Source organism: Setaria viridis, chromosome 7 (genome assembly GCF_005286985.2).
Source record: "Setaria viridis chromosome 7, Setaria_viridis_v4.0, whole genome shotgun sequence".
NCBI classification, from domain to species: Eukaryota; Viridiplantae; Streptophyta; class Magnoliopsida; order Poales; family Poaceae; genus Setaria; species Setaria viridis.
This window is the reverse complement of record NC_048269.2, coordinates 22,766,556-22,789,510: the sequence shown is the minus strand read 5'-3', so window position 1 is coordinate 22,789,510 and position 22,955 is coordinate 22,766,556. Positions and strand designations below refer to the sequence as shown.

Genomic DNA, 22,955 nt, shown 5'->3' with positions numbered 1-22,955 from the left:
GCGGCAGCGCCGCAGCGGGATCGAGGCGTCACCGGCTCACCGCGTCAGGCATGCACACGTGCCCTTCAGGCTTCAACCCTTGACGTGACACCGGGATTGAGGCGACGGGCGGACAAGGCGTCACCGCAACATCGTGTTAGGGCGACAAGGCGTCAGGCGCAGCCCTGGCCGATTGCGCCGACTTGCTTTTCGGTTTTCGCCGGCCGATTGCGCAGCCCCGGTGGCATTGAGGCGCTGGCGCAAGGTTAGGGGAACCGATCCGGAAGATTGGAACGTGCCGAATTTAACACTTTGTGAATTGTGATCGATCGTCGATCGAGTCTCCTGGTATACGAATCAGGTACAGTTAATTTTCAATATTTTAATCAATTTTGATGGATGATTACTAATATAATCAGGTCTCATTTTAGAATTTGGCACAGTGCCTCGATTTTTACCGGCTCGACCCTGCACCCTACTATCAGGATGGACCTTCTAATCGCTGCAAATAGAGGCCTAAAAAGGATGGGATCTTAGCTCCTTCATGGGGGATCGAGCTTCTCCCCGTCCGGATCGATCTCCTTCATACAGGATTGAGCTTCTCCCATCCTGGATTGAGCTAGTCAAGAGGGGTTCAGAGGAGGCATGCGGTGGGACTGGCGTAGCTTGTTTTCTTTTACCGTATAAGCAGATAAGGAAATGGGTAGCATCAATTTTTTTTCCTTGTTTGTTTGGATGGACGCATAACAGTAGTCCAATTTTGTTAAAAAAATGAAATTGCATGTTGCACGGCTTATCCGAGTGTTTAGCTAATTGTCGTGTTGCAAGAATCCTATCTATTTGTTCAACATGCAACGAATAATTAATTTCTCTTCTCTTATAAAACTACAATAGACACTGTTCATTGGTGAGATAGTGTCTATGTACATATTTGTTATACTCTCTTACCTTAACCCCACCCATAGACACTATGGGTTGGGACTACCCTTACATACCACAACTATTACAACTGCTAACACAAATAACATGATCTTTCGTGGTTACTCTTACTCCCCGGACATGTGTCGCTCCTAGTAATTCCATTCACCGTCGTTTTAGATTTGACATTGACATCCGATACAGATACTCCGGTCAAAACATTAAAAGCATGAGTGGTAATGTTAGGGCCTGTTTGGTTATGGATGCTTATTTATAAGTTGCTTATTTGCTTATTTATAGTTGCTTATTTATAAGTCTAGGTGTTTGGTTTGGGTTGCTTATCTGATTGCATATGACATATTTGCCCCTGCCATCCCATTTCCCACTACCCCCAACCATTACCAGCTCCTAGTACAGAGGCGGCGGTGGCGGGGTGCGAGCGGCGGCGGGCGCGAGCAGCGGCGGGCGCGAGCGGCGGCGGGCGCGAGCAGCGGCGGGCGCGAGCGGCGGGAGGGAGCGGCGCGGCGAGCGCGAGCGGGAGCGGCGGCGGGCGGCGCGGAGGCGGCCGGCGGCCGGCGCAGCGGAAGCGGCGACTCTGTTCCGGGAGAGAGGAGAGAGAAAGGGGAGAGAGGAGAGAGAATGAGGGTAGGAGGAGTAAAGTGCCCCATAAGCAACCATAAGCAACTCAAAACTTGCTTATTTGCTTATGCATAAGCAAAGGAAATCAAACAGGCCCTTATGGTGCGTTTGGATTGCTTCCGATGGCAGCCTGCCAATTTTTTCATCGTTGAGACGTTGACCCTGTCCCATGCGTTGTTTGGATCGTAGCCAAGATTTGGCGAGTCTGCATGCCTACATGCCCAACTAATTCATCTTCACGCCAACGGTTGGCCAAAACGCGGCTGGCGGATTCCTGTACCAAAATTTGTCTGGCCAAGGTTTTGGGTGAGGCTTGCACGGACGAAAACCAAATATGCCCTTAGTCTCCGATTGAAACATTTGGGGATCCAATAATTCCGGTCCAGAAGGGAATTTGCAGTGCACGTATATCGGCATATGCAAACGGGGAAGACGTTCAACCAACCAATGCAACTCGATCCTATCACAACACAAAGCTTCTTCATCAACCTTCCACACGATTCACACTCATTCGTGAATCATGTGACTGAGATTGCGTGAGATTACCATTTAAACGTGCTGCTACGTACAGTCACGTGATGACAGAGTTATACGGCAGCATAATGGGCCACCTGCACCCAAAAGGATAATTAATCACTCGCCCAAGTTTCATGAACCAAGCATGTAAAATAACTGCTGCCCTCGTGTAGTCCATGTGTCAGGCTCTGGCCCAGCTGTGGATGGTGTCCAGTTCTTACTATATGCTCGTCCAAATGTAGTAGCAGCACTGTGTGCGTGTAGCCTTGTAGGGACTAACCGACCAAATGCAATGATCCGGTCATACTCCTCTAGCTCATCACTTCATCAGTTCATCAGGGTGCGAATGAATGGGAGCCACCGTCGCGGCGCGACCCAGAAAGATAGGCGCACCCGTGCTGCTCTTGGCGCTAGCCGCTGCCGTCGCAGCGCTCGGCTGCGCGTATGCGGAGCTGTCGTAGCTGGAGCGGTCAACGTCGGCACTGCAGGCGTTCCTCACGGGCACGCCGCACGAGCGCGCGTTGAGCTGGAATGCGTCCGTGCCAACATGCGCCTGGATCGGCATCCGGTGCAATGTGGCCAACGCCACGGTCATGGAGCTCCACCTTCCAGGCATCACTCTCATCGGTGGTGTGCCGCCAAGCACGTTCGGCGGGCTGCAGGGCCTCCAGGTTCTCTCGCTGCACGACAATCACGTCTTGGGGGCATCCACGCGATTAGCTACCGGTAACACATAATGATATGTGTTTAGCTTGATTCAACAGGACTCGCGTAATCGTCAGAGGCCTGGCCATCGCTGCCGCGCAGCGCTAGTTGTCGATGAGCCCCCTGGTTTATTGGTCTAAACTACGGTTTAGTCCAACCCAGATGAAATCTGAGTAGCCAGTTTCCACAGGCTAGTTTGGCGGGTTGCACGGGTTGGCACCAACCCGGTGAACAGGGCTAGCTGACGGGCGGCTGTGCGAGCTCCTCAACTCGAGCTGGTGGCGCGAGCCTCCTTCCTGGGCGGTGGGATCGCCCTAAGCGACGAGAGCCACGGGCAGCCGCGCGAGATCCTTGATTGCCGAGGTCGACGGGTGGCGAGATCGTCCCAGGTGGCGAGAGCCATGGGTAGCCGCGGGAGATCCTTGTTTGCCGAGGTCAACAGGCAGCTACAGGAATATCATGACGCAAGCTAAGGAACGAGCGAGGGACGGAAGGAGAAAACACATCTGTGCAAGCAACATACATATACAAGGGCACAATAAATAATTGACATCTTCTAGGTATTCTTAAAAAACTGAGAGAAGCCGTTTTGCCAAACGTTTTCCTATAAGATAAGCCAAAACTTGAAAATGCTACTTTTCAGATGAGCCGAAACCAGAGATTTTTTCATGAGCCGGAACCATGCCAAACAGGATCTAAAACGTGCTGAGTTGCCACCGGCCACGTGTGGATGGAGCCTGAAGGTCCACGCCGAGGACCTACGCGAGCCGTTGACAAAGCGTGCGGCGATCCTTCGCAAAGATATCGGACATCTCTGATCCTTATCTCCCTCCTTGTTTTTTTCTGTGTGCGTTGACTCTGCACTGTCGTTCTCACCACACCCCGTCCTACTAGCTCCATCGCCATAACGAAAACAATACTCTGCCTTCTGCCGCATCCAAGTAGCAGCTAGCTAGCTGGTGAGTCCAGCTAGCGAAGGCACAAGCAAAAAGTCGCGGCTGTCTGATTAGTGCAAGCAGACAGAGTGGTTAGCGCAAAGAAAACACAGAAAATTGGTGATCAAGGGCGGGCGCACGGCCGGGAGAGTAGTTTAGTAGTCCCTGGCCAACGGAGCAGCCGGGAGAATAAGACAGGGTGTGCCACGAGCTACGATCACCCACCTCTGCACCCGGATCTGGTCGCACCGCGCCTGCGCAGGCATGGATGTTAATCTCTAATTATCGGTCTACTAATATCCGTGTCTGGCTGGCTCGATCGGCGAACCACGGCGCCGGTCGATGAAGCCGTGGCTTGGCTTGAATAAACAACTCACCCCACCTCTCAGCTCTCACCCGCTCCGCGTGCCGCCGCTGTAGTTTAATGCGCGTCACGCGTGCACACGGCACACGATGGTGCGTATAAACAAAAGCTAAACAAAAAGCCAGCGCGCGCGCACGTACGGCCCGTGCGCACCGCGCACGAGCGCGCGCACAGCACGAGCACGGTGTACCAGCGGCGCCTCGACAGCTTGAGCTTGTCAGGACCGGATGAGTTGTCTCTGTCTGATCACTAATCACTTTATCTTCTTGATGATTGATTCCGCATGTCTCCAATATGAAATTTTACTGCATTTTTTTTCTAAAAAGATACCATCTTTTTTTTTCTTGCGAGAACTAAAAAGATACCGTCTGTTTGGTCAGATTAAGCGCTAGAGTATGCTTCAACGCACAAGCAACGGCACCGAGTCAGACAAGCAAGGAAATATAATACGCTCTCCCACTGAGGTCAACCTAGTACGTGCCATCACAGGAAAACGTCCAAGCATGCCACTTCTCTTGCTGAGAAAGTTCCTAAGAACTCAACGGCTGGCAACAGCCGCAGGAAAAGACGCATCAAAACGCGCGATTATTTTTTCCCCTTCCTATCCTCTTCTTTCCCGGATCATGTCAAGATTGTTTCCGACTCTCTCTCGATCTCTGCCAACGATGTCTGAACAAACAAACGGGAAAAAGGCCTAGCCAGATGCACATAACGACTTTTGATTTCCTTGTTTGACGGGGATGGGTTGGAGAGCCTTTGACAAATAACAGTACGGTATGGGGGACACGAGTGGCCTGATTTGGGCACTCGCAGTTTCATATGCCCTGCGTTGTTGCTTCGCTCCTGTTTCGCGCACGAATGGACCACGGATCCATGGTCGCTTGTCAACCAAGCAAGGGAGGACGGAGTCGAGGTCGCGTGGAGGATCTTCGAGTCTTGACGACGGAGGGCAGCCGGGGAGTGGTGAGACGTGAGATGCGGCCCTGTCTCGCACGGCGGCTGGGTTGTCCGCTGGTGGAATGGAGCAGGTCCAACAAAAGCCACCTCCCTTCTAGATGCAAAATTGTGTGGCTGACCGCTGACAGCATTTTTTTTAAAAAAAAACGGTTTGATTGACAAAAAAAAAAAGCAAAAGCCAAGCGTGAGTATTTAAGTAAGCATGGGGACGCCTATCTATGTTACTGGTAAAACCAAGCTTTACAAGCACCACAAGGGGTCAACGTCAACCACCTAAAAGTGCGGTGAAAAAAAACTTGGTCCCGGTTACGACTACGTGGTCAACAGGAAAAACAACGATTCCCAGGCATCATTAGCCTGCAGAGAAGTTTAGTCCAAGCACGGTATTGCCTAGGCAGGTGTTGCCTGCCATAGCTCTGACTTGTACCAATTACAGTGCCACATTTGCAATGTTTTTACTCTCTACGTCAGCCAAAGCAGCCGAAAAAGGTGGTGTTCGCTTGAACGTTGTTGCCTCATGGAGAGACGTTCGCCTAAAAAATTACAGCCGCCGCAGTTGCCCTACGCTATGCATGTATGCTCCAGCTATATATGTACAGAGTTCCAGCTTCAGATCCACGCGTATGGATCACGACAATATCGGGTCCGGCTGGTACTTCAATTCAGGGAGATGGTCGAGCCTGCAGGGGAAATGGTACACCTCATTAACAAACCGTTTGGTTGGTTAAGAAATTCATGCCATCCTAGAAGTTTTACAACAATATATAGGATTGGAAATTTCTCAACAAATCGGCTGTGAAGAAGTTCAGTGCCGAGAAGAGTGCTCGCATCGTCTCGAAATAGCAGAGTCTAAGAGCATAAGCGAAGCACATACCTTTGCCTGACTTTGAGAATACCGGTACCGAGTTGCATGGGAATGCCCATGATAATGCATTCGCTGACTCCCTCTATCTCGTCCTCACGGCCACTGTATGAGGCATTGAATAGATGTTCCGAGGTTTTCTCAAATGAAGCAAGCATCAGCACACTGGTTTTCATCTTTGCAATGCCATATCTAGTAATGCCAAGAACTTCACCCTGTTCCAAAGCATTAACAGCAGTAGGATGTGCGTAAAGCATATAAAAGTACATGGTGTGGAGGGGGAAAAAATCAATGTACAGAGGTATCACAATACCTTGTATGTCATCAAATCTGCCAGAAGCATCATATGTCTGACATCAATGTTCATGCCATGACTTTTCATTGTGTACTGAATTTCATCGATAATAGATCTCCTAGCAGCTTCAATTCCAAGTGTGCTGTTCATTTCCATGATGTGATTACTTTTTGTATTCCTAGCATCAACTCCAGGGGTACCCATAACGGCCAGGAGGTTTGTTCTGTAATTACACATTTCTTTGATTAGCATATATCATGTCAGGACAATACTGCAGAGGTCAGGTAGTATTGCTTTAAGATCCTGCAATTCTAAACTACCCGCAAACTACACAAAAATGGAAGGTTATCAAAGCTAGAAAGCAAAAGGTTCATGCTGCTAAACAATAAATAAATAAATAGGAAAGCTTACCCTTCAACCAACAAGTTGTATTTTTCTAGTTTTCCTTCTTTTTTTCTTTCGTCAATAACAACTCTTTCAACAGTTGGAATGCCCTGATTTTAATTCAAGAAAGGTCAGCGTTGGCATCATAGTAGCAAGAAAACTTTTGCAAACGAAAATGGCAGAAAATTTAACAGTGGACATCTTGTTCACCTTCACAATCACTTTCGGAAGCATGGCTTTGAGGTTATGCAGCTCAAGCTGAAGTTTGGACTTATCCGTTCCAGCTGGATATATTCTCAACTTGGCTCTATCGATGACACGGACATGCTGCAAAGATCATTTAACTGTAAATTGTAACCACGGTAAAGATAAAGGAAAATCATCAAATGTACAAAGCCTGGAACTTTGCTCACACCTCAGATTTTAACTTGATCTTGGGATGATTCAAAATTGACAGCTGCACAGAGTCAGCAGATATCCCCATGTGCAGAGCTTCTATAAGTTGCATATCAAGTTTGACCACCAAGTTTGGCTGACTTGATTTCAAGACAATCTTTATGGCTGATGCTACCTGATCAACAAACAAATAATCAATCCAAAAGCAAGCACCAAAACGACTGTATGAAATCTACCAAGATGTGGCAGGTCAAAAGATCACACTTGGTACAAAATATCCAAGGAGAATTTTTGTTCATTTTGGTGATTCATGCTATTATATAACAGAAAGATCCATGAAAAATAAAACCAATACAAATCGTTGAATAATTTCCACCTCAAGCCAATATATAGTACCGTAAATCTAAAATTGCTGCCCAATTTCACAAACAAGCACAAAAAGCAGTTCCATTATAACGGTACCCTTATCATGGTAGTAGATGCTGAGTACATGTAAAGTTAGTATACGTGCTATTTTCTTGTATCACATAAGAACAGCTACTCAACACTCAGCCTCCATAGCATAAAGTAAGGTAACATTCAGCCTCCATAGCATAAAGTAAGGTAACAGCAGAGAAACTCTTTACAAGTCCAGTTGAAAAATGGTAAAAGTTTGATTAGTAAAACCAGAGGATAATACAAAACAAACTTTAAGTGAATATAATTAATAAATTATCTGTAACAAAACCAATCAAGCGCCAACTCACCTCACCGAGCACTGCTTTCTCCATAGCTCCTTTCACAATGCGTGCAGACAGCACATCTTTCCTAGACAGAAGCTCAGTGGTGATAATAGGTGTGCTTATCTTTTTAGCAGCATTGATAATTTCCTTGATGCGAGGAACACCAAGAGTAACATCTTTTTGATGGTTAAAGAAACAAATTGAATAACGTAGAGAGCTCGGCTTCACATTCTATATGTATATTTCTATTTCTGGACTTTTCAATAGAAAGTATTGTGCTAAATAAAGTGAGCCAAATTGATGGAGGCATAAAAGTTCTTTGTAAAAATTCCTGAAAGGTCGATATTATTTTTCAGAGATTCAATCTTAGCAGCACTTATCTGAAGTAGAAAATTTTAGAAAATAAGCTGAAACATCCTAATTCAGCAAGTTCAATGCCACAGAATTAACTAACATTTTCCTGAAGCAGAGGTAAAAAGGATACTCATGCTAGCTACTCCTGCAAAGTGAAATGTTTTCAGTGTCATCTGAGTCCCTGGCTCTCCAATACTTTGAGCTCCAATTGCTCCAATAGATGCTCCGGCTTCAATTGCCTTTGAGTTATAACGACAAAAACAGGTATCCAAGAAAACCTGATCCAGGAAAAAAAAAGGAAAATAAATCTTCTAAAATAAGGGTAACAAGCACGGAATGCAAAACTGGAAGGGAAAAAAAAATCTTTGGAGCAGACTTTAACTACAGCCTAAACTATGTTACTGGATCACCAAGCAAACATTTTTTTGCCCCTAACAAACAGAGAGATAAAAAGATGCATGATATGAGGTTAATGGTTGGTTGACTATATCAGGGTAAAAAATGCCTATATAGGAAGAAGTTGTAATTTATTGTGAGTGTTGTATGCTAACCTGATGTTGCTTTAACATAATAAAAAGAAGTGTGGCAAAAAAAGGTCAGGAACAGCAGGGAAGACTTACTCGCAACACATTACTAATTAATATAAGATGTACATGTTGGATTTACACAGAAAGATCAAGCCTCGGGGCTGTACCTAACAGTCTAACACTCTGATAACCTTGTTGGGCACACACTACTATACTTCAGTCTAATACTTCAATGCAGATTTGCCATTTCCATTTCTTGAAAGATTATATAGTAATTTCCACACACGTGGTAATCTAACAAAAGCGGAAAACTACAGCTGTCACCAGTGAAAATTTTCTAAATACAAAAGGAAAAAGTCTAAATAACTCCCCTCAAGTACAACCAAAGTCTGGATAACAACATAAAGTATTTCTTGGTTCAGTTTACCCCCTAAACTATGCCATTTGGTTCAATTTACCCCTTAACACAATTTGTCTTTTTTTTCTCCATGCACAAGTGGAGTCTTAAGTTCAAATTTTGCAAGATGATAGCCGACATCATAAGACATGTTAAAAAAATATATATCATGAATTTTTTTATCATTATTTGATAGGGTAGGATATTTAATAATAAAATTTATCATTGAGATACAAAATTATATAAAAACTAATGATGAAAAATTCATAAAACATTTTTTTAATATAGATTATGATGTCCACTACCACCATGCAAAGTCTCAAATTATAATTCAACTTGTGTATGGAGAAACAAAAATGACAAATTGCATTATCGGGTAAGTTGAACCAAATAGCATAGTTTACGGGGTAAATTGAACCAAAACATAGTTTAGGGGGTTATCTAGACTTCCGCTATACTTGAAGGGAGTAATTTGGACTTTGTCCAATATAAAAACATAGTTGAACTACTTAACAGGGAAAAAAGTGAGGGACTAAAAGTCCCAATTGACAGCAGCTCTAAGAATTCAATTCAACCATCTGGAAGGATGATCCGACTTCCGTAGCATTGTTAGTTGGGCTTTACTTCATTACCGATATAAGCCATGTGTTATGTCATTATGTGGCCATAAGGGCAAGCTTCCCTGGAAAGTACATTTATTTCTGATGGGTCAAGTCATGACTATAACAGGGATAGCCTGTGTCCATTATGAATCAAGCAATAAAAGAATTTAAGTTTCTCCCGACCTAAAGTGTCTCCACCCTTTTAATGCTATAATTCCCTTCAAGGCATGCTGCCTGGCCATCATCAGCATGGTAGTTACCTCTTTGCGAACTAAGGTTCATATCAAGTCCCAAGTCATGAACTTGTTTGTGTCATAAATCGAAAACCAAACAACACATGGAACTTAATATTTTGCAACTACTAATGCATCTAATGCTAGCCCCTTAACACAGTAGATATTCACAAATTTATAGTCAGTTAAGAAGCATGAATGTACCATATTGATGTATCCTATGGCATATTTGCTGCAGAAAATTAAAACTACATGCAAGCCAGTTGAAAAATTGGCAAAAGTTTGATTAAAGATTACAGCTCTCATCGAAACATAAATCTGTAATAGGGTACATGAATGAGGTCATAAGCACACACCTGTAGTTGTTTTGCAGATATACCAGAAATATTAGCAGCAATGATTTCTTCTATGCAAGAATCATTCTTTCCTACATGTTTCTCATCTAGATGAAGTGCCTTTCTTGTGCACTTTAGTAATTGTATACGTTCCTCAAGAAATTTTTTCAAGCATTCCTTGAACTCTTCACTACAACCACCATCGGATGAGGTTTTATGTTGTGTGAGCTTATCCTCTAACATCTGCTTGATATCATCAGGAGATAATGTATCCAGCCCCCTATGAGGACATGTGGCCTATAAAAGTTAAATGATCAGAGCACATTTTTATGATCATATAGCAAAGTATTCTCTACATTAAAACTAACCGTGACTTTCATAAACAACTGATCCAAATTTAAGGGTGTGCCATCTTTTCCTTCCATCTTTGCAGGATCCATGCCATCATCTCCATACAAAAACTGAACTATACCACCGCTAGCATTACGGACTGTCTGATCATAGAAAACAGAGAGATCTTCTAAACCCTTCATCAATCTGCGGGACATATATCCAGTTTCTGCTGTTTTCACCTATGATTAAAAAAAGATTACAACAAAGGAAGCAAGCAGATATCAGGACCCCAGTAAAATTTGTGAATGAGAATGCACATGAAATAGCCATCAATTGTGTTCTTGATGATACAAATCAAGTGCGGATGATTCTGTAACAACACTAATGTGATCAATGAGCTTTTGCTTCTACTTGAAGATCTTTTATTGCTCTGCAGTGTCTGCTGTGTAGTTGTCAATGGTCTATTGTTGTTCTGTAATAACTAATACGTGCTTGTCAGTACCTTAAGTTGAATTATGGACTGGACATATATCATGCAGAAACTCTCAAAAACCATCTTCTGTATCCCTGGTGTCAGGGGACAAATGATTTGTCTAACTTTATGTCAGCTTCAGAGAAAGATGGTATTTTCCATCAATACAAGTCTGTAACAGTTAGTAGGATCAAAGATCCTTTGGTGCCTACTTTTCCTTTACTGATCCATTAGGCTTGTTTAATTAGAACTACTAAATTATATACCAGTCATAGTGAAAAACAATTTGGACAGGAAAACAGACTGGGTGATATATTTTCAATAATGTCATCATGTCTGCTTTTACTTATTCAACTGAGTAACACAAGAAAGTCATATTTAAACTTAAATGAACAATAGCCATCTTTTATGATGCAATCCCTATAGAACGCAACATCTAGCACATGCAAGAAAAACATGTTTAATTTAGACATACCGCTGTGTCAACAAGACCTTCTCGACCACCCATTGTGTGGAAGAAAAACTCAGTAGCAGTCAAACCAGTATAGAACGAATTAGCAACAAAACCTTTAGCCTGCAAATGGAAGACAAAACCTTATCAGAATACTGAATTTACATATTCAAATATGTCAATTTCATGATTAAAATTAACGAAATGGCAGATTCACACATGTTACAAATAGAGCAGAATAGTATTATTTTAAAAAGAAGAATGTTCCAAAAGCTCCAATTTCTCTACAGACTACTGCTGTGCTGCAGTAAATCACCAGATTCATCAAATAAAGAGATGTCATTATTCGGCAAAGTGTCATGGTTGTGGTACACGTGAATTGCGAAACGAAAAGTAATGCTACAATTAGATCTGCACTGTCGAACAAGCAGTGTAGAAGATGTGCAATTTGCAGTCATTCTGCACAATGGTGGTCACAAAAAATGCAGAATTTATTTATTTGAATGGAACTAGAAATACCCGATGCACAAATTAGCAAGCCATAATCCTTTTGTCCTTACCGCAGGGGTCTTTGAATTTATAGGAAAGTGGGGAAGAGTTCTATCTATAAAACCATCTGGGGCACGACGCCCTCCGACAGATTGCTGGCCAACACAAGCAACCATCTGACTGATATTGATTGGAGAACCTTTAGATCCACACTGAGACATAATCAATGGGCTGTTCCTCCAGTGAAGTGTATCCATGCACACCTGAAAAAAATGTTTCATCCAAAAAATTCAGCAATCCACTTAAAAGCACAGCAAAGGCAGAGTGTACACATTGGTTAGTCAGTTGACAAAATCACTACATCATCACTGAATTACAGTGCTACAAGGAAACTTACCCAAGTAACACTACAGACCCACGGCATTTGAAAAAAATATATATGCAACATGAGGCTAAAATGTGGGGCATTAGACCACTTGTTATAACATTTATATTCTCGATAAATTGTCAGCAGCCGTTTAAATGCTAATTCACTAAAAAATAAACAAGATAGTGAAACTTGGTGCAGTCTTACGTTTCCAGCAGCCGTTCTGATTTCATTTAACACACCAGTTATCTTATGCTCCAACGTTTGAGCTGCGTTGCAACCAGGATGCAACGCGAGTGCACCTTTGGCAAACAAAGAAATAAGATCGTGGCATTGTTTGTACCCCCCATCTATTTTCTTTTTCTTTTGCCGATTTAGATGTTCTCCTGGTTGGACATCATCCACACCAATGGAAAAACCATGATTCCCAATAAATCTTGCACTGCAGAGGGTAAAGTACATAATTCAGATCAGAACAAAGTTTCCATACAAAAATTTGCAAAACTATGGTGCATATGTAGATAACTTGGCACTGAGGCCTATGTGTAAGGCTAGCTAACTTGGCCCAAGCAACCTACTAACTCTCCTATATATACAAAAAAAAGGATGGTGTGCCACTATTACTTGAGGGTGAACTCCCTTCGTGCCACTATGAAATTGAATGCATCTCTTACATGTCATTGGGACATCAGTGGCATATGAGGAATCATGAAAATTTTTAAGTGGCATAAAATGATTTATCCATAAATGAATCACCTCTCATATAAAGTAACATGAATGACGAGAGTACACAAAGCGTAGAATGTGTCTCACCTAAATTTTGCCAAGCGATTCATGCAACTTGCTGCAGCATGAGAATTATAATCTCTTAGAAGAACAGAGTAAATGCCATCCTTATTCCCATTACCTGCAGATAAAGGGCAAAAAAAATTTATTGCTTATAAATCGATCATGTAAAATGAAAAATAGCAGGTGCCCGTAAACTACAGGAACTAGTGAACAAAACTTTTTACTAATAACTGGTAAAATTACACATCATTTGTAATAGTGTACGCGTAGGTTCATGAGTAAATCACATAAGACTTATGTTGTCCACAGTAATGCTCTCTGAAAAAAAATAACTATCGAAAGAAAACAATACAATTTGACTTGGCCGAAAGTTTAGATTGATATGTATATCCACATTATAATAGATACAATATGCTACAGGCAACAGCATATAATTGGCATACTGATACTCATTTTTGAATTACAGTCATTACCTAAAGTGGCCTTCCCAACTTGTCCAGACAACAGTTCGCTATTTCGGAAGTAGACATAACCATCATTGGGACACATTGTTTCCCTTCCACACATTGTTTCCTTTTCCTCCTCTTCCCCCTCTTTTTTTTCCTTTTTCTTCGAATAAATTTTTTCTTTAACGGCAAGATTCAGAAACACCTTTGTACGTGCATTAGGTCGAACTAACACACTGAATAATTGTTTACCAGTCCAAAGCTCAATAGGCTGCAAAAATACAATATACCAAAAGATATGCGTATCTCAATAAGAAAGACAAAGTTTACAAAGATGAATACCAACGAAAGACAAATGCTTTATATATGCAAATAATAATTTTGTTTTACAAAATGTAATAGAAAGCACCTAATTTACCATGTTTAAATGATATCAACTATTCAAACTTTAGGCATCACTCTTAGCATAACTTTTTAGATATGACCATACAAAAACTTCACTAGGTATGTAACTCTTACTTTAATCAAGGCTGGTGTTGGCAAATCAATGTTCTCCATTGCGTCACCAACGTATGAGCACAAAAGAGCAAAGGAAGATCTATCGTAGAAAGCATCTTTTCTTGTAACAAGAAAAGATGAAGTCAAGAAATCTTGTGTGGAAGCAACCAGTATCTCCCCATTCTTAGGAGTACATAAATTATTCTGAACCTGCAAAAGCAATGGATATAGTAAATACCAGCTGCCAAAAATATGCTAGGTGTTAGCACATAAAACCAAAAATTGCTCAAGTATAACAAAGAAGGTTAGCAGATGTTACCCCCATGAGCATAAGTGCTTCAGTGCGAGCTTCCTCTGTCTGAGGGACATGCAAATTCATTTCATCGCCATCAAAATCAGCATTATACGGGTTGCAAACAGACTCATTAAATCTCAGTGTTCTCCATGGCATTATCCTTGCCTGTGCTCAAGTACAAAAGCAAGTACCCAAATGTGAGGCAAATGTTTAAGTATAGTAAGTATAACGAAATAAGGAGAAATTATACCCTGTGAGACATAATCGACATTCTATGCAAACTCGGCTGTCTATTGAACAGGACAACATCACCATCTTCTAAATGCCTTTCAACTGTATAGCCACACTTTAAATCCCGCGCATGAATCCTTCTATCACCATATTTTAAGCTCCTAAAAAAGAATAAAAGAATGATGGATGAAGGTCGGGCTAGCTACCAATTCAGAAGATCATCTAGAACTTACAGCTTTGTGCCATCAGGGGTTATAATAAAATTAGCCCCTGGATGTTTATATGGTCCATTCCGTATACACTGACGCAGCTTCTCAAGGTTATAGTTTGAAACCCTTTCAGGATAAGTCAAGACTCGAGCCATCAACACAGGAATAGCCACCTGAAGTATTAATTAAAGATGACATGGAAAACTATTGGGAAGTGGAAATTAAGGAAATAAATTGAACATGGACGAGTACCTCTGTTATTCTCAAATTTGGATCAGGAGATATGACAGTCCTTCCAGTGTACTCAGTACGTTTTCCAGACAAGTTACCACGAAATCGGCCTGTCTTCCCTTTGAGTCGTTGAACAAGGCCACGATGTTGTGACTCGGGAAGACAGGGGGCATCACTATTTACAAATTCAACAACTTGAAGTTGAAGTTGTTGCCAGCAATCCTAGAAAGAAAGAGGAGTGTTAGCTAAAGATCTCAACAAAAAAGTTACAATCTGATAAATATGTTTCCAGAATGAAAATGAAAGCAAATCAAAGCGTGCATTTGAAAATATGATCCCCGCCATTTTAAAGATCAGAATCACAAGCAAGGTTTAATGTAGCAAGTGTTAGTGTAATCCTTGTTGGATGTTAGTGTGGGTCAGATCCTTTCTTAGTACAGGTCAAGTCTTTGCCTCAGAGTGCAAGTCAAGTCTCCTTAGTGTGTAAGGCAAGACTTGAGTCTTCATGAGTAAGGCACTAGGGCTGTCTTGTGCTATAAAAGGAGAGGTGGTGCAGCAAGTGAAGTGAGAGAAGGGGAAGGAGTGTAGTGGTGTAGTGCTGATCAGTTTGCAAGTGAAGCAAGTTGATCAATGTGTGAGTGAAGCACGGAGTGCGTGCATAGTGAAGCATGATTAGTATACAGCAGTAGTGGCTGTGTGCTAATTGAGTGATTAGTGTACAGCGTGTGGCTGTGTTAGTGGAGATAGCTGCGTGAGTGTTCTTGGCCGGGTTGTGCAGCTGAGACGCAGCTTAGTGCGTGCGTGTTTGTGCTGTGTAAAATCAGTGTAATGTCGTGTTAAAGTGTGGTGAATTTTAGTGAACAAAAGAGGGTGCTGGTGTGCGGTGCCACAAAGTAGTCTGTGTTTCCCATCTGTGAGTGGCTGGTGTGATCTTGGGAGGTGCTAGAGGCTAACAGCAAGAAATAAGACAGAAGTTTGAAGTTTCTAGGGATGACTGTCCAATAATTGCACATAATTCCAATTTATTGTTTTAGCTAATTAATATATTTAGAAGACCTGATTCAATGTCAGATTTCTAGTTAATAACACTTTAGATTGTGATGTTGACAATACAGCAGCACATATGTGCAAATGATGAATCTCGTTCAATTCTGCAATGTACAACTTATTACCTGGAATAGCACTTCACAGGCAATTTAAATTTTAAATTGCATAATATTGAACTAGTTTGCAGGTTACAAGGAACACAAAGAGACACTAGTTTCTAAAAATGGTACAAAAAAACAATAAATATGAAAGAGCTTCTCTACAAAAGAAAAGGAGAGGAATGGAAAATTTCAGAAACATGTAAACAGACAAGTGAGCAGCTCTGAGATATCTTACAAAGCACTTGGAGAACAGACCCCCAGTTTGAAGGGTCTCCTTAAGGATGGAATTTGTATTAACAATGCTCTTCAATATAGCAGTAATGCTATCTTCATTACTGCAACAAGCGAGACAACTCATGATCGCAAGGTTGTTCTGGATCACCAATGAGCATGAGGCACAGGAACTCTTAAGAAAATGAAGAACAAACCTTGTTCTAGTATTACCAACAACAACAGAAGGCCTTATAGGTACAGGTGGCACTGCAATCTCCGTCACAATAAGTTTCTCTGGCCTATCACCAAGGTTTAGCAATTCACAATCCTGCAGAAACATGGGGGACATGTAACATTTGCTTAGCAAACTCAAAAAGAAAACTGAAAATGAGTCTAAATTGGAGAATAGCATCCAGTGTGAGGCAACCAATGTGCTTGGGGCAACTTGTTAGGTAGGCTTAATGTTTTATCAAGCTCATGTGACTGTCCTAGTGTTATTGAGCCCTCAGTTCCAAATTGTAAGTCGTTTTGGCTATTCTAGGCACATAGCTTTGCTCTGCACCTAGTTATACGTTATGTCTACATCATAGTAAAAACTATGTCTCTAGAAATGCCAAAACGACTTACAATTTGGAACAGAGGGAGTAAAAGACTGAGTAGCAGCACACATCAAATAACTGTATATCCCATATATTGTGGTACTCTCTTCATGTAAGAATTTTGAAGAATGAAAAATGGCTCCTACCTCGTCGACCATTCTTCTGAATAGAGAGAGAGCAGTTGCAGGGTCTAACATGCGAACTGAACTAGTGGACACTTTTTCTTTCTTGTGTTGTAATGCATTCTTCAGTTCTTCTGTATGTCCGTCCAAAATTTTGCTGCAATCATGAATCACTATCAGGCCTACTCTGCCTTTTTTAACTACACCTGTATTTCCAACAAAAACAGGAAAGAATTGAGAGACTTTTTAGAAAATGTTAGCTTCCAAACAAATATGCGGTAGTAGACATTCCTACGGTAATATGATTATGGGCACAATGCAGGATAGCTTACCGTTTTTGTATTCACACCGGGGGCAGCAGGTTAGTTTGCATTTGTCCCTCACTTTTTTCATGATAGCACTTTTCTGTAGCGCATCGGCTCTGGGATTTCTCATCTTCTTCAGAAACTCTCTGCGGTCTTTCTCTGCAAGAAGAACCCTGCTACAGCCCTGGGAAAGCACAAGCGAACAAGTATCAAGGCAGAGTTCAACACACCCATGATGTAAGTATCTTCATGGCAGTACCTTGCAGATACACTTCAACACGTCCAGAATACAATTGAAAAAGCCAACATTAAAAACTGGAAGTGCGAGCTTCAGGTAACCGAAATGACCAGGACATTCAGCAAATGGACCATGGCAGGTGCTGCATTTGAGTTCCGTGTCTTTCTTGCTAGCAAGTCCCTGAAATTGGACATTCGGAAATAAATTGCAATTACTTGAACAATGCTACGAAGGCATTCTTAAGTAACAACTACCAATTACAACTCCTCAATCAAAATGCATATAACGAAAACGATATAAGCTGCTGATTCAATGTGGAGCGGAGCTAACGCTGCAAGCTCGGGCGGGTCATTACCATTCGCATGTCAAGCAACCCATTGGGCACCGGCTTCATGTCGTGCTCATAGATCCGGCTGTTCCAGACCTGCACCTCCGCGGACTTGCGAATCTCGCTGCCCGAGAGCACACTGAACCGGATGCTCTTTCTGAAATCAAAAGCAGACAACCGACACGGGGAGCGGCGGAATCAGTGTAATCATTGGACTATGCTTCGTGAACGGGACGAGAACGCGCGTGCTTACATCCTCCGGGCGCCGACATCCTCGATGAAGGGCTCCTTCGTGCAGCGCAGCTTCTCCTCCGGCTTCGCCATAGCTGCTCCGCAGATTAGGTTAGGGTCGCTAACCAGTGAAGGGCGGCGGCAGCGTGGGACGAGTAGCGCCGCGTGGCCTCGGGCCGCCGCCCGATTGCGTGCGCGAGACCGCCGCCGGGGCTTCTCCCGTGAAAAAGCACCCGCGCAGAAAGGGAGGTGGCAGTGGCGGGGTGCGGGGCAGCAGCGGAGGCGGCGGCGCGGGAGACCCTAGATCATTTACCTTTCTGAGGAATTAAATAGGCACGGTGAAACTAGAATCTGCGTTAAATATAACTATTTCTAGAGTTTAACCCAAACATTCGTGGGCTGGGTTGGTATGTCACGTTTTTACCAAGCAAGCGATTCTGTGTTCGAAGGCCAATCCATCCTTTGATGATTTTTCCAATTTTTTTATTTTGCATTCTTCATTTTAGCATAGTTTTTCCTTTTATGAAGTTGGCCGTAACTGGCCAATCCTATCCTAATCGGTCCTTTTTTTCAATCTCATATATTTTATTTAGTTTTCAAAAAGAAAGGCATGGGATCCCTGTTCGCTTTAGGATTGTACAGGCTTATACAACCTTTGAGAAAACAGGGTTGCAGGGCTGACGTGCGGGACCGAGATAACAACATGGACCGGCAATAATTAAGCTTGCGACAAGTTCATGTGTCAATGTATTTTACCTTTTTTGCTAAGAATTTGCCATGTTTCTGTCAGTTATATATGTGTATTCCCCCGCGTTAGAATTATTTTCAAGAATCAACCAAGCTAGAGTAAAAGATAGCCCACTTAGGTGTTGTTGGATCACTAGTCTACGGGCTAAACTTTAACCTCTAAACTTTAGTCCTGCTGGGCTGTTTGAATCCATGAGCTAAACTTTAGTCTTTCATCAAACATTGACTGATTTGCCCCTCATCCCATGCACAGCTCAAGCTCAGAGACTGTTGAGAACACTGCAACAACAGATCACCATACGCCAGTAAAAATCGACACCCGCTCTCCCTCTCCCCACCCAAATCTCCAACTCCTCCGACCTCTCCCCTTCTTTCCTGTCAGCGGCGACGGATCGGATTTACGCAATCTTACTGCCACGAGCGCCAGCCATGCTGCGCGGCAGCAGCTTGGGCAATAGCTTGAACGAGGGGGAGGGGCCGGGCGGCGCTCAGGCGGTTCGGGCAGTTCCACCTAAAGGTGCTCCACGCCGTCCTCGCCATGCGAACGCTGCTCCCACTCGCCGCCGCCGCGGCGCGTTCCGCCGGAGGGACTGGTGGTTCCACCTCCCACTACATGATCCGCCGCCACCACCCGAGGCGACCGACTGCCTGGAACCGTTGGCGCCCCGGGAGGCCGCTCGTGGTGGACGTCCTCCTACCCCCCGCCGGCGGTGGAGCAGGAGCGAGAGCGGGAGGGGAGGTGGACTATGGCATGCGAGCCCAGGCCGGACGCCGCGGTCGGCGAGGAGGTGGTCGTCGTCCCCGGCGGCGGCGCGACCGGGCGGGAGGAGCACGGTGGCGGAGGAGCTTGGGCGAGAGGAGCGGCGGCGAAGAAGATCATGCGAGAGGGACGGGTGCGCTTGAGGATAGGGTGCGAGTGTGCTGGAGGGGGTACCGTGCGTCCAGCACCCGCCCCGAGAAGTTTTAGCCCAGTTTAGCTCAGATTTTAGCTATTTGCTCACTTTAGCCCACTTATTTGGATCCTCAAAACTTAAAAAATGAGCTAAAAGTGCAGGACTAAAGTTTTGCCGTGGGATCCAGACGATTCCATTTTTTTCAAAGCAAATTACAAGATCGAGGAACACTCCACCTTCATATATGCGATAATAATTAGGGTGCAAGTACCAATAGTATTAGCTTGTGCTGTTTGGCTGCGGCCGAGGTACTTGCTGCGGCTGGCGGCTGCGATGACGCGGGGCTCAGGGTGGCTGCGCCGGTGCTGGTGGTGCGCGCGCGGCTAGGCTCGGCGGTGGCTGGGCTGGCGCCGTGGCCGTCAGATCCGCGCGTCCACTGCCGGGTCGGCGATGACGGCGTTTGCAGGTGGCTCGAGCCGGCCGACGTCGCTGCTGCCGGTGCGGGTTTGGCTCCGCGTGGCGGCCGCTGGATCTGCCGAGAGCGGCTTTGCTGCGTGGTAAGTATCCCCCGGCCTGTGGCGGGGAGCCCGCGTCCGTGTCTGCGGCGCGAGCCCCTGGGCGACGGCGGCGCGAGCCTGGACGACGTGATCCGGGGCCCTACGTGCCGCGGTGGCTCGCGGCCTTGTGCCCTGGGTAGTGACGGCGAGTGGGGCCTAGACGGCAAGGGCGGCGGCGCGTGCTCCTTGTTGGCGCGCACTGCGGCGACGCCCGCGGGGACGCTCGCGATTGTCACCGGCGTCCGGCAACGAGGTGATGAGTGGCTTCTTGATGTGCTGATGAAGTGAGCGCGCATGAGCTTCGGACGAAAGTTTTACCCGACCGTATGTCTGTGTGAGCAACGGCGGCGCCGTTAGGGCGTCGTTCCCTCCCTTAAGACGTTTGTTGTGGTGCTCTCTGCAAGATTTGTTGGTTCTCTAATCTAGGTGAAAATCTTACTCAGCTCGTCTTGGAGGTGTCGCTTTGGAGATCCTCTAGCCCGACATTCATTACTTAGGTGGAGTCTACGCGACAAGTTTTGGTGAGCAAGAAGATAAGTTTTTTGATAAAATGAGTCCAACGTCAAGTTTCTATGCAGACGAGAGATGTGATGAATTGTTGCTGCATAAACACAATGCAAGAAATATGGGCGAAGAAGAAGATTGAAACTCAATCTTCTAATTGTCTCTCTTTGTTTTAGAGTTTTCATTCATGTGTTTTTAAGCTCCTCTTTTTTTAGATTATAGTCTAACCTTTATAATCATTGGTTGTATATATCCACCACGCGTATATAATAGGCCGAATTTTATCCTTTATTAAAAAAACCAATAGGATTAGCGGATGTAGGAAGGAGCCACTAAAGTAAAATGATGGCAACACACATACATTACACACTGCTTCATCATCGCTGGTCTTCGTGAAATCTAGGTGAATATGGAGATCAAAGGTCTAGAAGTAGTGTTATTGACACAAACTAAAAGCGAGGAAGCAATTGTCGCTGGTGCTCATCGGATACCAACTCATCACACCACTGACGAATTGACGATCGCTGGACACCAAGCTAGCAATTCATATATTTGCGTTTCTTATGAACCAAAATCACACGTAAGCAATGTTTTTTTTTCCTTTCCGTATTCTTTCCGCAATACATAGTTTGCATATCATACAGGCAATACATAGTTTGTGTGTGTATCGTATAAAGATGCAGATGTTCTAGAGTTACTTAATGCAAACAACACATTCAAAACATGGATATTCAATTCAATATGCAAAAGAATTACTTTCCCAGGAATAAAATAATCAAAATGTGTTCTCCGTTGCTGCATCCTGATCTGCTACTCTGCTAGAGCTTCCGTTGCTGTGACAGGCACCGATGGACACAAACTTATTACATAGCTGACAGGTTCTCCTAGCTGTTCTAAAGAATAAGCGCGGCCGCGCAGAAGCACAGGGCAATCGCACCGAGCAGCCCCGATGCTCCACCGGCGACGGCGACGGAGGCAGAAAAACCTCCCGGCGCCGGGGCGGGCGCGTACGAGGGGTAGTAGTAGGGAGAATCAGAAGCCGGCTGACTTGCGAAATCACTCGGTGGGGGAGCCTCTTCGCCGACGCGAGCCGGGGCTGGGACCGGAGCCGGTGCCGTCGCTTCGCCGTGGTGCGGAGACGGCGCATCTGCCGCCACTGCCGAACCGTGGTGCTGCGGGCTTGGAGCGCTTGCTGGCTGCTTGTCGTGGACCGGCGCCGGCGCTGGAGCGTGGCTGCCGACATGGCTGTACGGAGTCGGCGCGCCGGCCGGCTGGTTGGCGTGAACCGGCGTCGACGCTGGAGCGCCGTGGCCACCATGGCTGTAAGGAGTCGGTGCGCTGGCCGGCTGGTAGGCGTGAATCGGCGCCGGAGCTGGAGCGTCGCGGCCACCATGGTGGTAGGGGCTCGGAGCGCTGGCCGGCTGGGCGCCATGCCCATGAGCCGGAGCCGGCGCTGGAGCGTTCTGGTTGCGGTGGCTGTACGGGCTTGGAGCGCTGGCCGCATGGCTGCCAAAAGCCGGCGCCGGTGCCGGAGCGTCGTGGCCACCATGGTGGTACGGACTCGGAGCGCTGGCCGGCTGGCTGCTATGAGCAGGAGAGGGCGCTGGGGCGTGATGGCGAGGGTGATAACGATGCCGCCTTGGAACGTGGGCGTGGACCGGCGCCGGCGCTGAGGCAGGATGGCCGTAAGGCGCCGGCGTCGGCGCAAGGCCGGCACCTCTGGGGCCGTGAGCCCCCGGCAACCGCGCGGGACCCGGCGCCGGTGCCGGGGCGCGATGGTCGGCGTCCGCAGCAGACGCCGCGACCAGCAGCAGCGTTGCGAACACCACGGTCGTCGACGCGATCGGAGTGGCCATGGCGAGAAGCTAGAGGAACGACGGCGCCTCGGGTGTGTGTTGCCGCCGTGGGCAAGCGCGCATATATAGAGTTGCGAACCCAAGGTTTGGCCTTGGGCGAATTGGTTGGAAACTTTTTATGGTTTTGGGAGGAAACAGCTTGTGCCAGTTTAAACACGGCAAATTTTGATCGTCGTCTGGGGGTGCTGAGCCCAAATGAGGATCTGATTGATTCGGCCGCAGCAAATCAATCAAGGCATTCCTTACGCAGGCATATCAATCAAGGCGTCACGTAATTACTTTC

At 45.2% G+C, this 22,955-nt stretch overlaps 1 protein-coding gene across 1 annotated transcript; it reads right to left on the bottom strand.

Annotated features, from left to right (window-relative positions):
* Positions 1 to 5,293: 5,293 nt before the first annotated feature.
* On the bottom strand, positions 5,294 to 18,414 carry LOC117863947 (DNA-directed RNA polymerase III subunit 1). The gene is made up of 27 exons (XM_034747880.2): positions 18,138 to 18,414; positions 17,912 to 18,041; positions 17,578 to 17,736; positions 17,346 to 17,502; positions 17,038 to 17,219; positions 16,508 to 16,620; positions 16,315 to 16,414; positions 14,953 to 15,153; positions 14,725 to 14,873; positions 14,511 to 14,652; positions 14,285 to 14,425; positions 13,987 to 14,175; positions 13,495 to 13,738; positions 13,046 to 13,139; positions 12,440 to 12,674; positions 11,937 to 12,128; positions 11,401 to 11,499; positions 10,489 to 10,692; positions 10,142 to 10,417; positions 8,157 to 8,304; positions 7,697 to 7,848; positions 6,970 to 7,125; positions 6,765 to 6,881; positions 6,582 to 6,664; positions 6,189 to 6,393; positions 5,888 to 6,090; positions 5,294 to 5,693 (listed from the first exon to the last, which is right to left on the bottom strand). The coding sequence occupies exons 1-27, from the start codon at positions 18,206 to 18,208 to the stop codon at positions 5,642 to 5,644; spliced, it is 4,194 nt and encodes a 1,397-aa protein (XP_034603771.1). The 5' UTR covers positions 18,209 to 18,414; the 3' UTR covers positions 5,294 to 5,641.
* Between the last annotated feature and the right edge of the window lie 4,541 nt (positions 18,415 to 22,955).

Excerpts from the sequence above, each read along its gene's own strand:
- LOC117863947 (XM_034747880.2), bottom strand. The coding sequence starts at position 18,208 with ATGGCGAAGCCGGAGGAGAAGCTGCGCTGCACGAAGGAGCCCTTCATC. Across the intron at positions 14,176-14,284 it reads AAGCACTTATGCTCATGGGG|GTTCAGAATAATTTATGTAC; the intron begins GTAACATCTGCT and ends TTGCTTTTGCAG. Across the intron at positions 7,126-7,696 it reads AGAAAGCAGTGCTCGGTGAG|GTAGCATCAGCCATAAAGAT; the intron begins GTGAGTTGGCGC and ends TTTGTTGATCAG.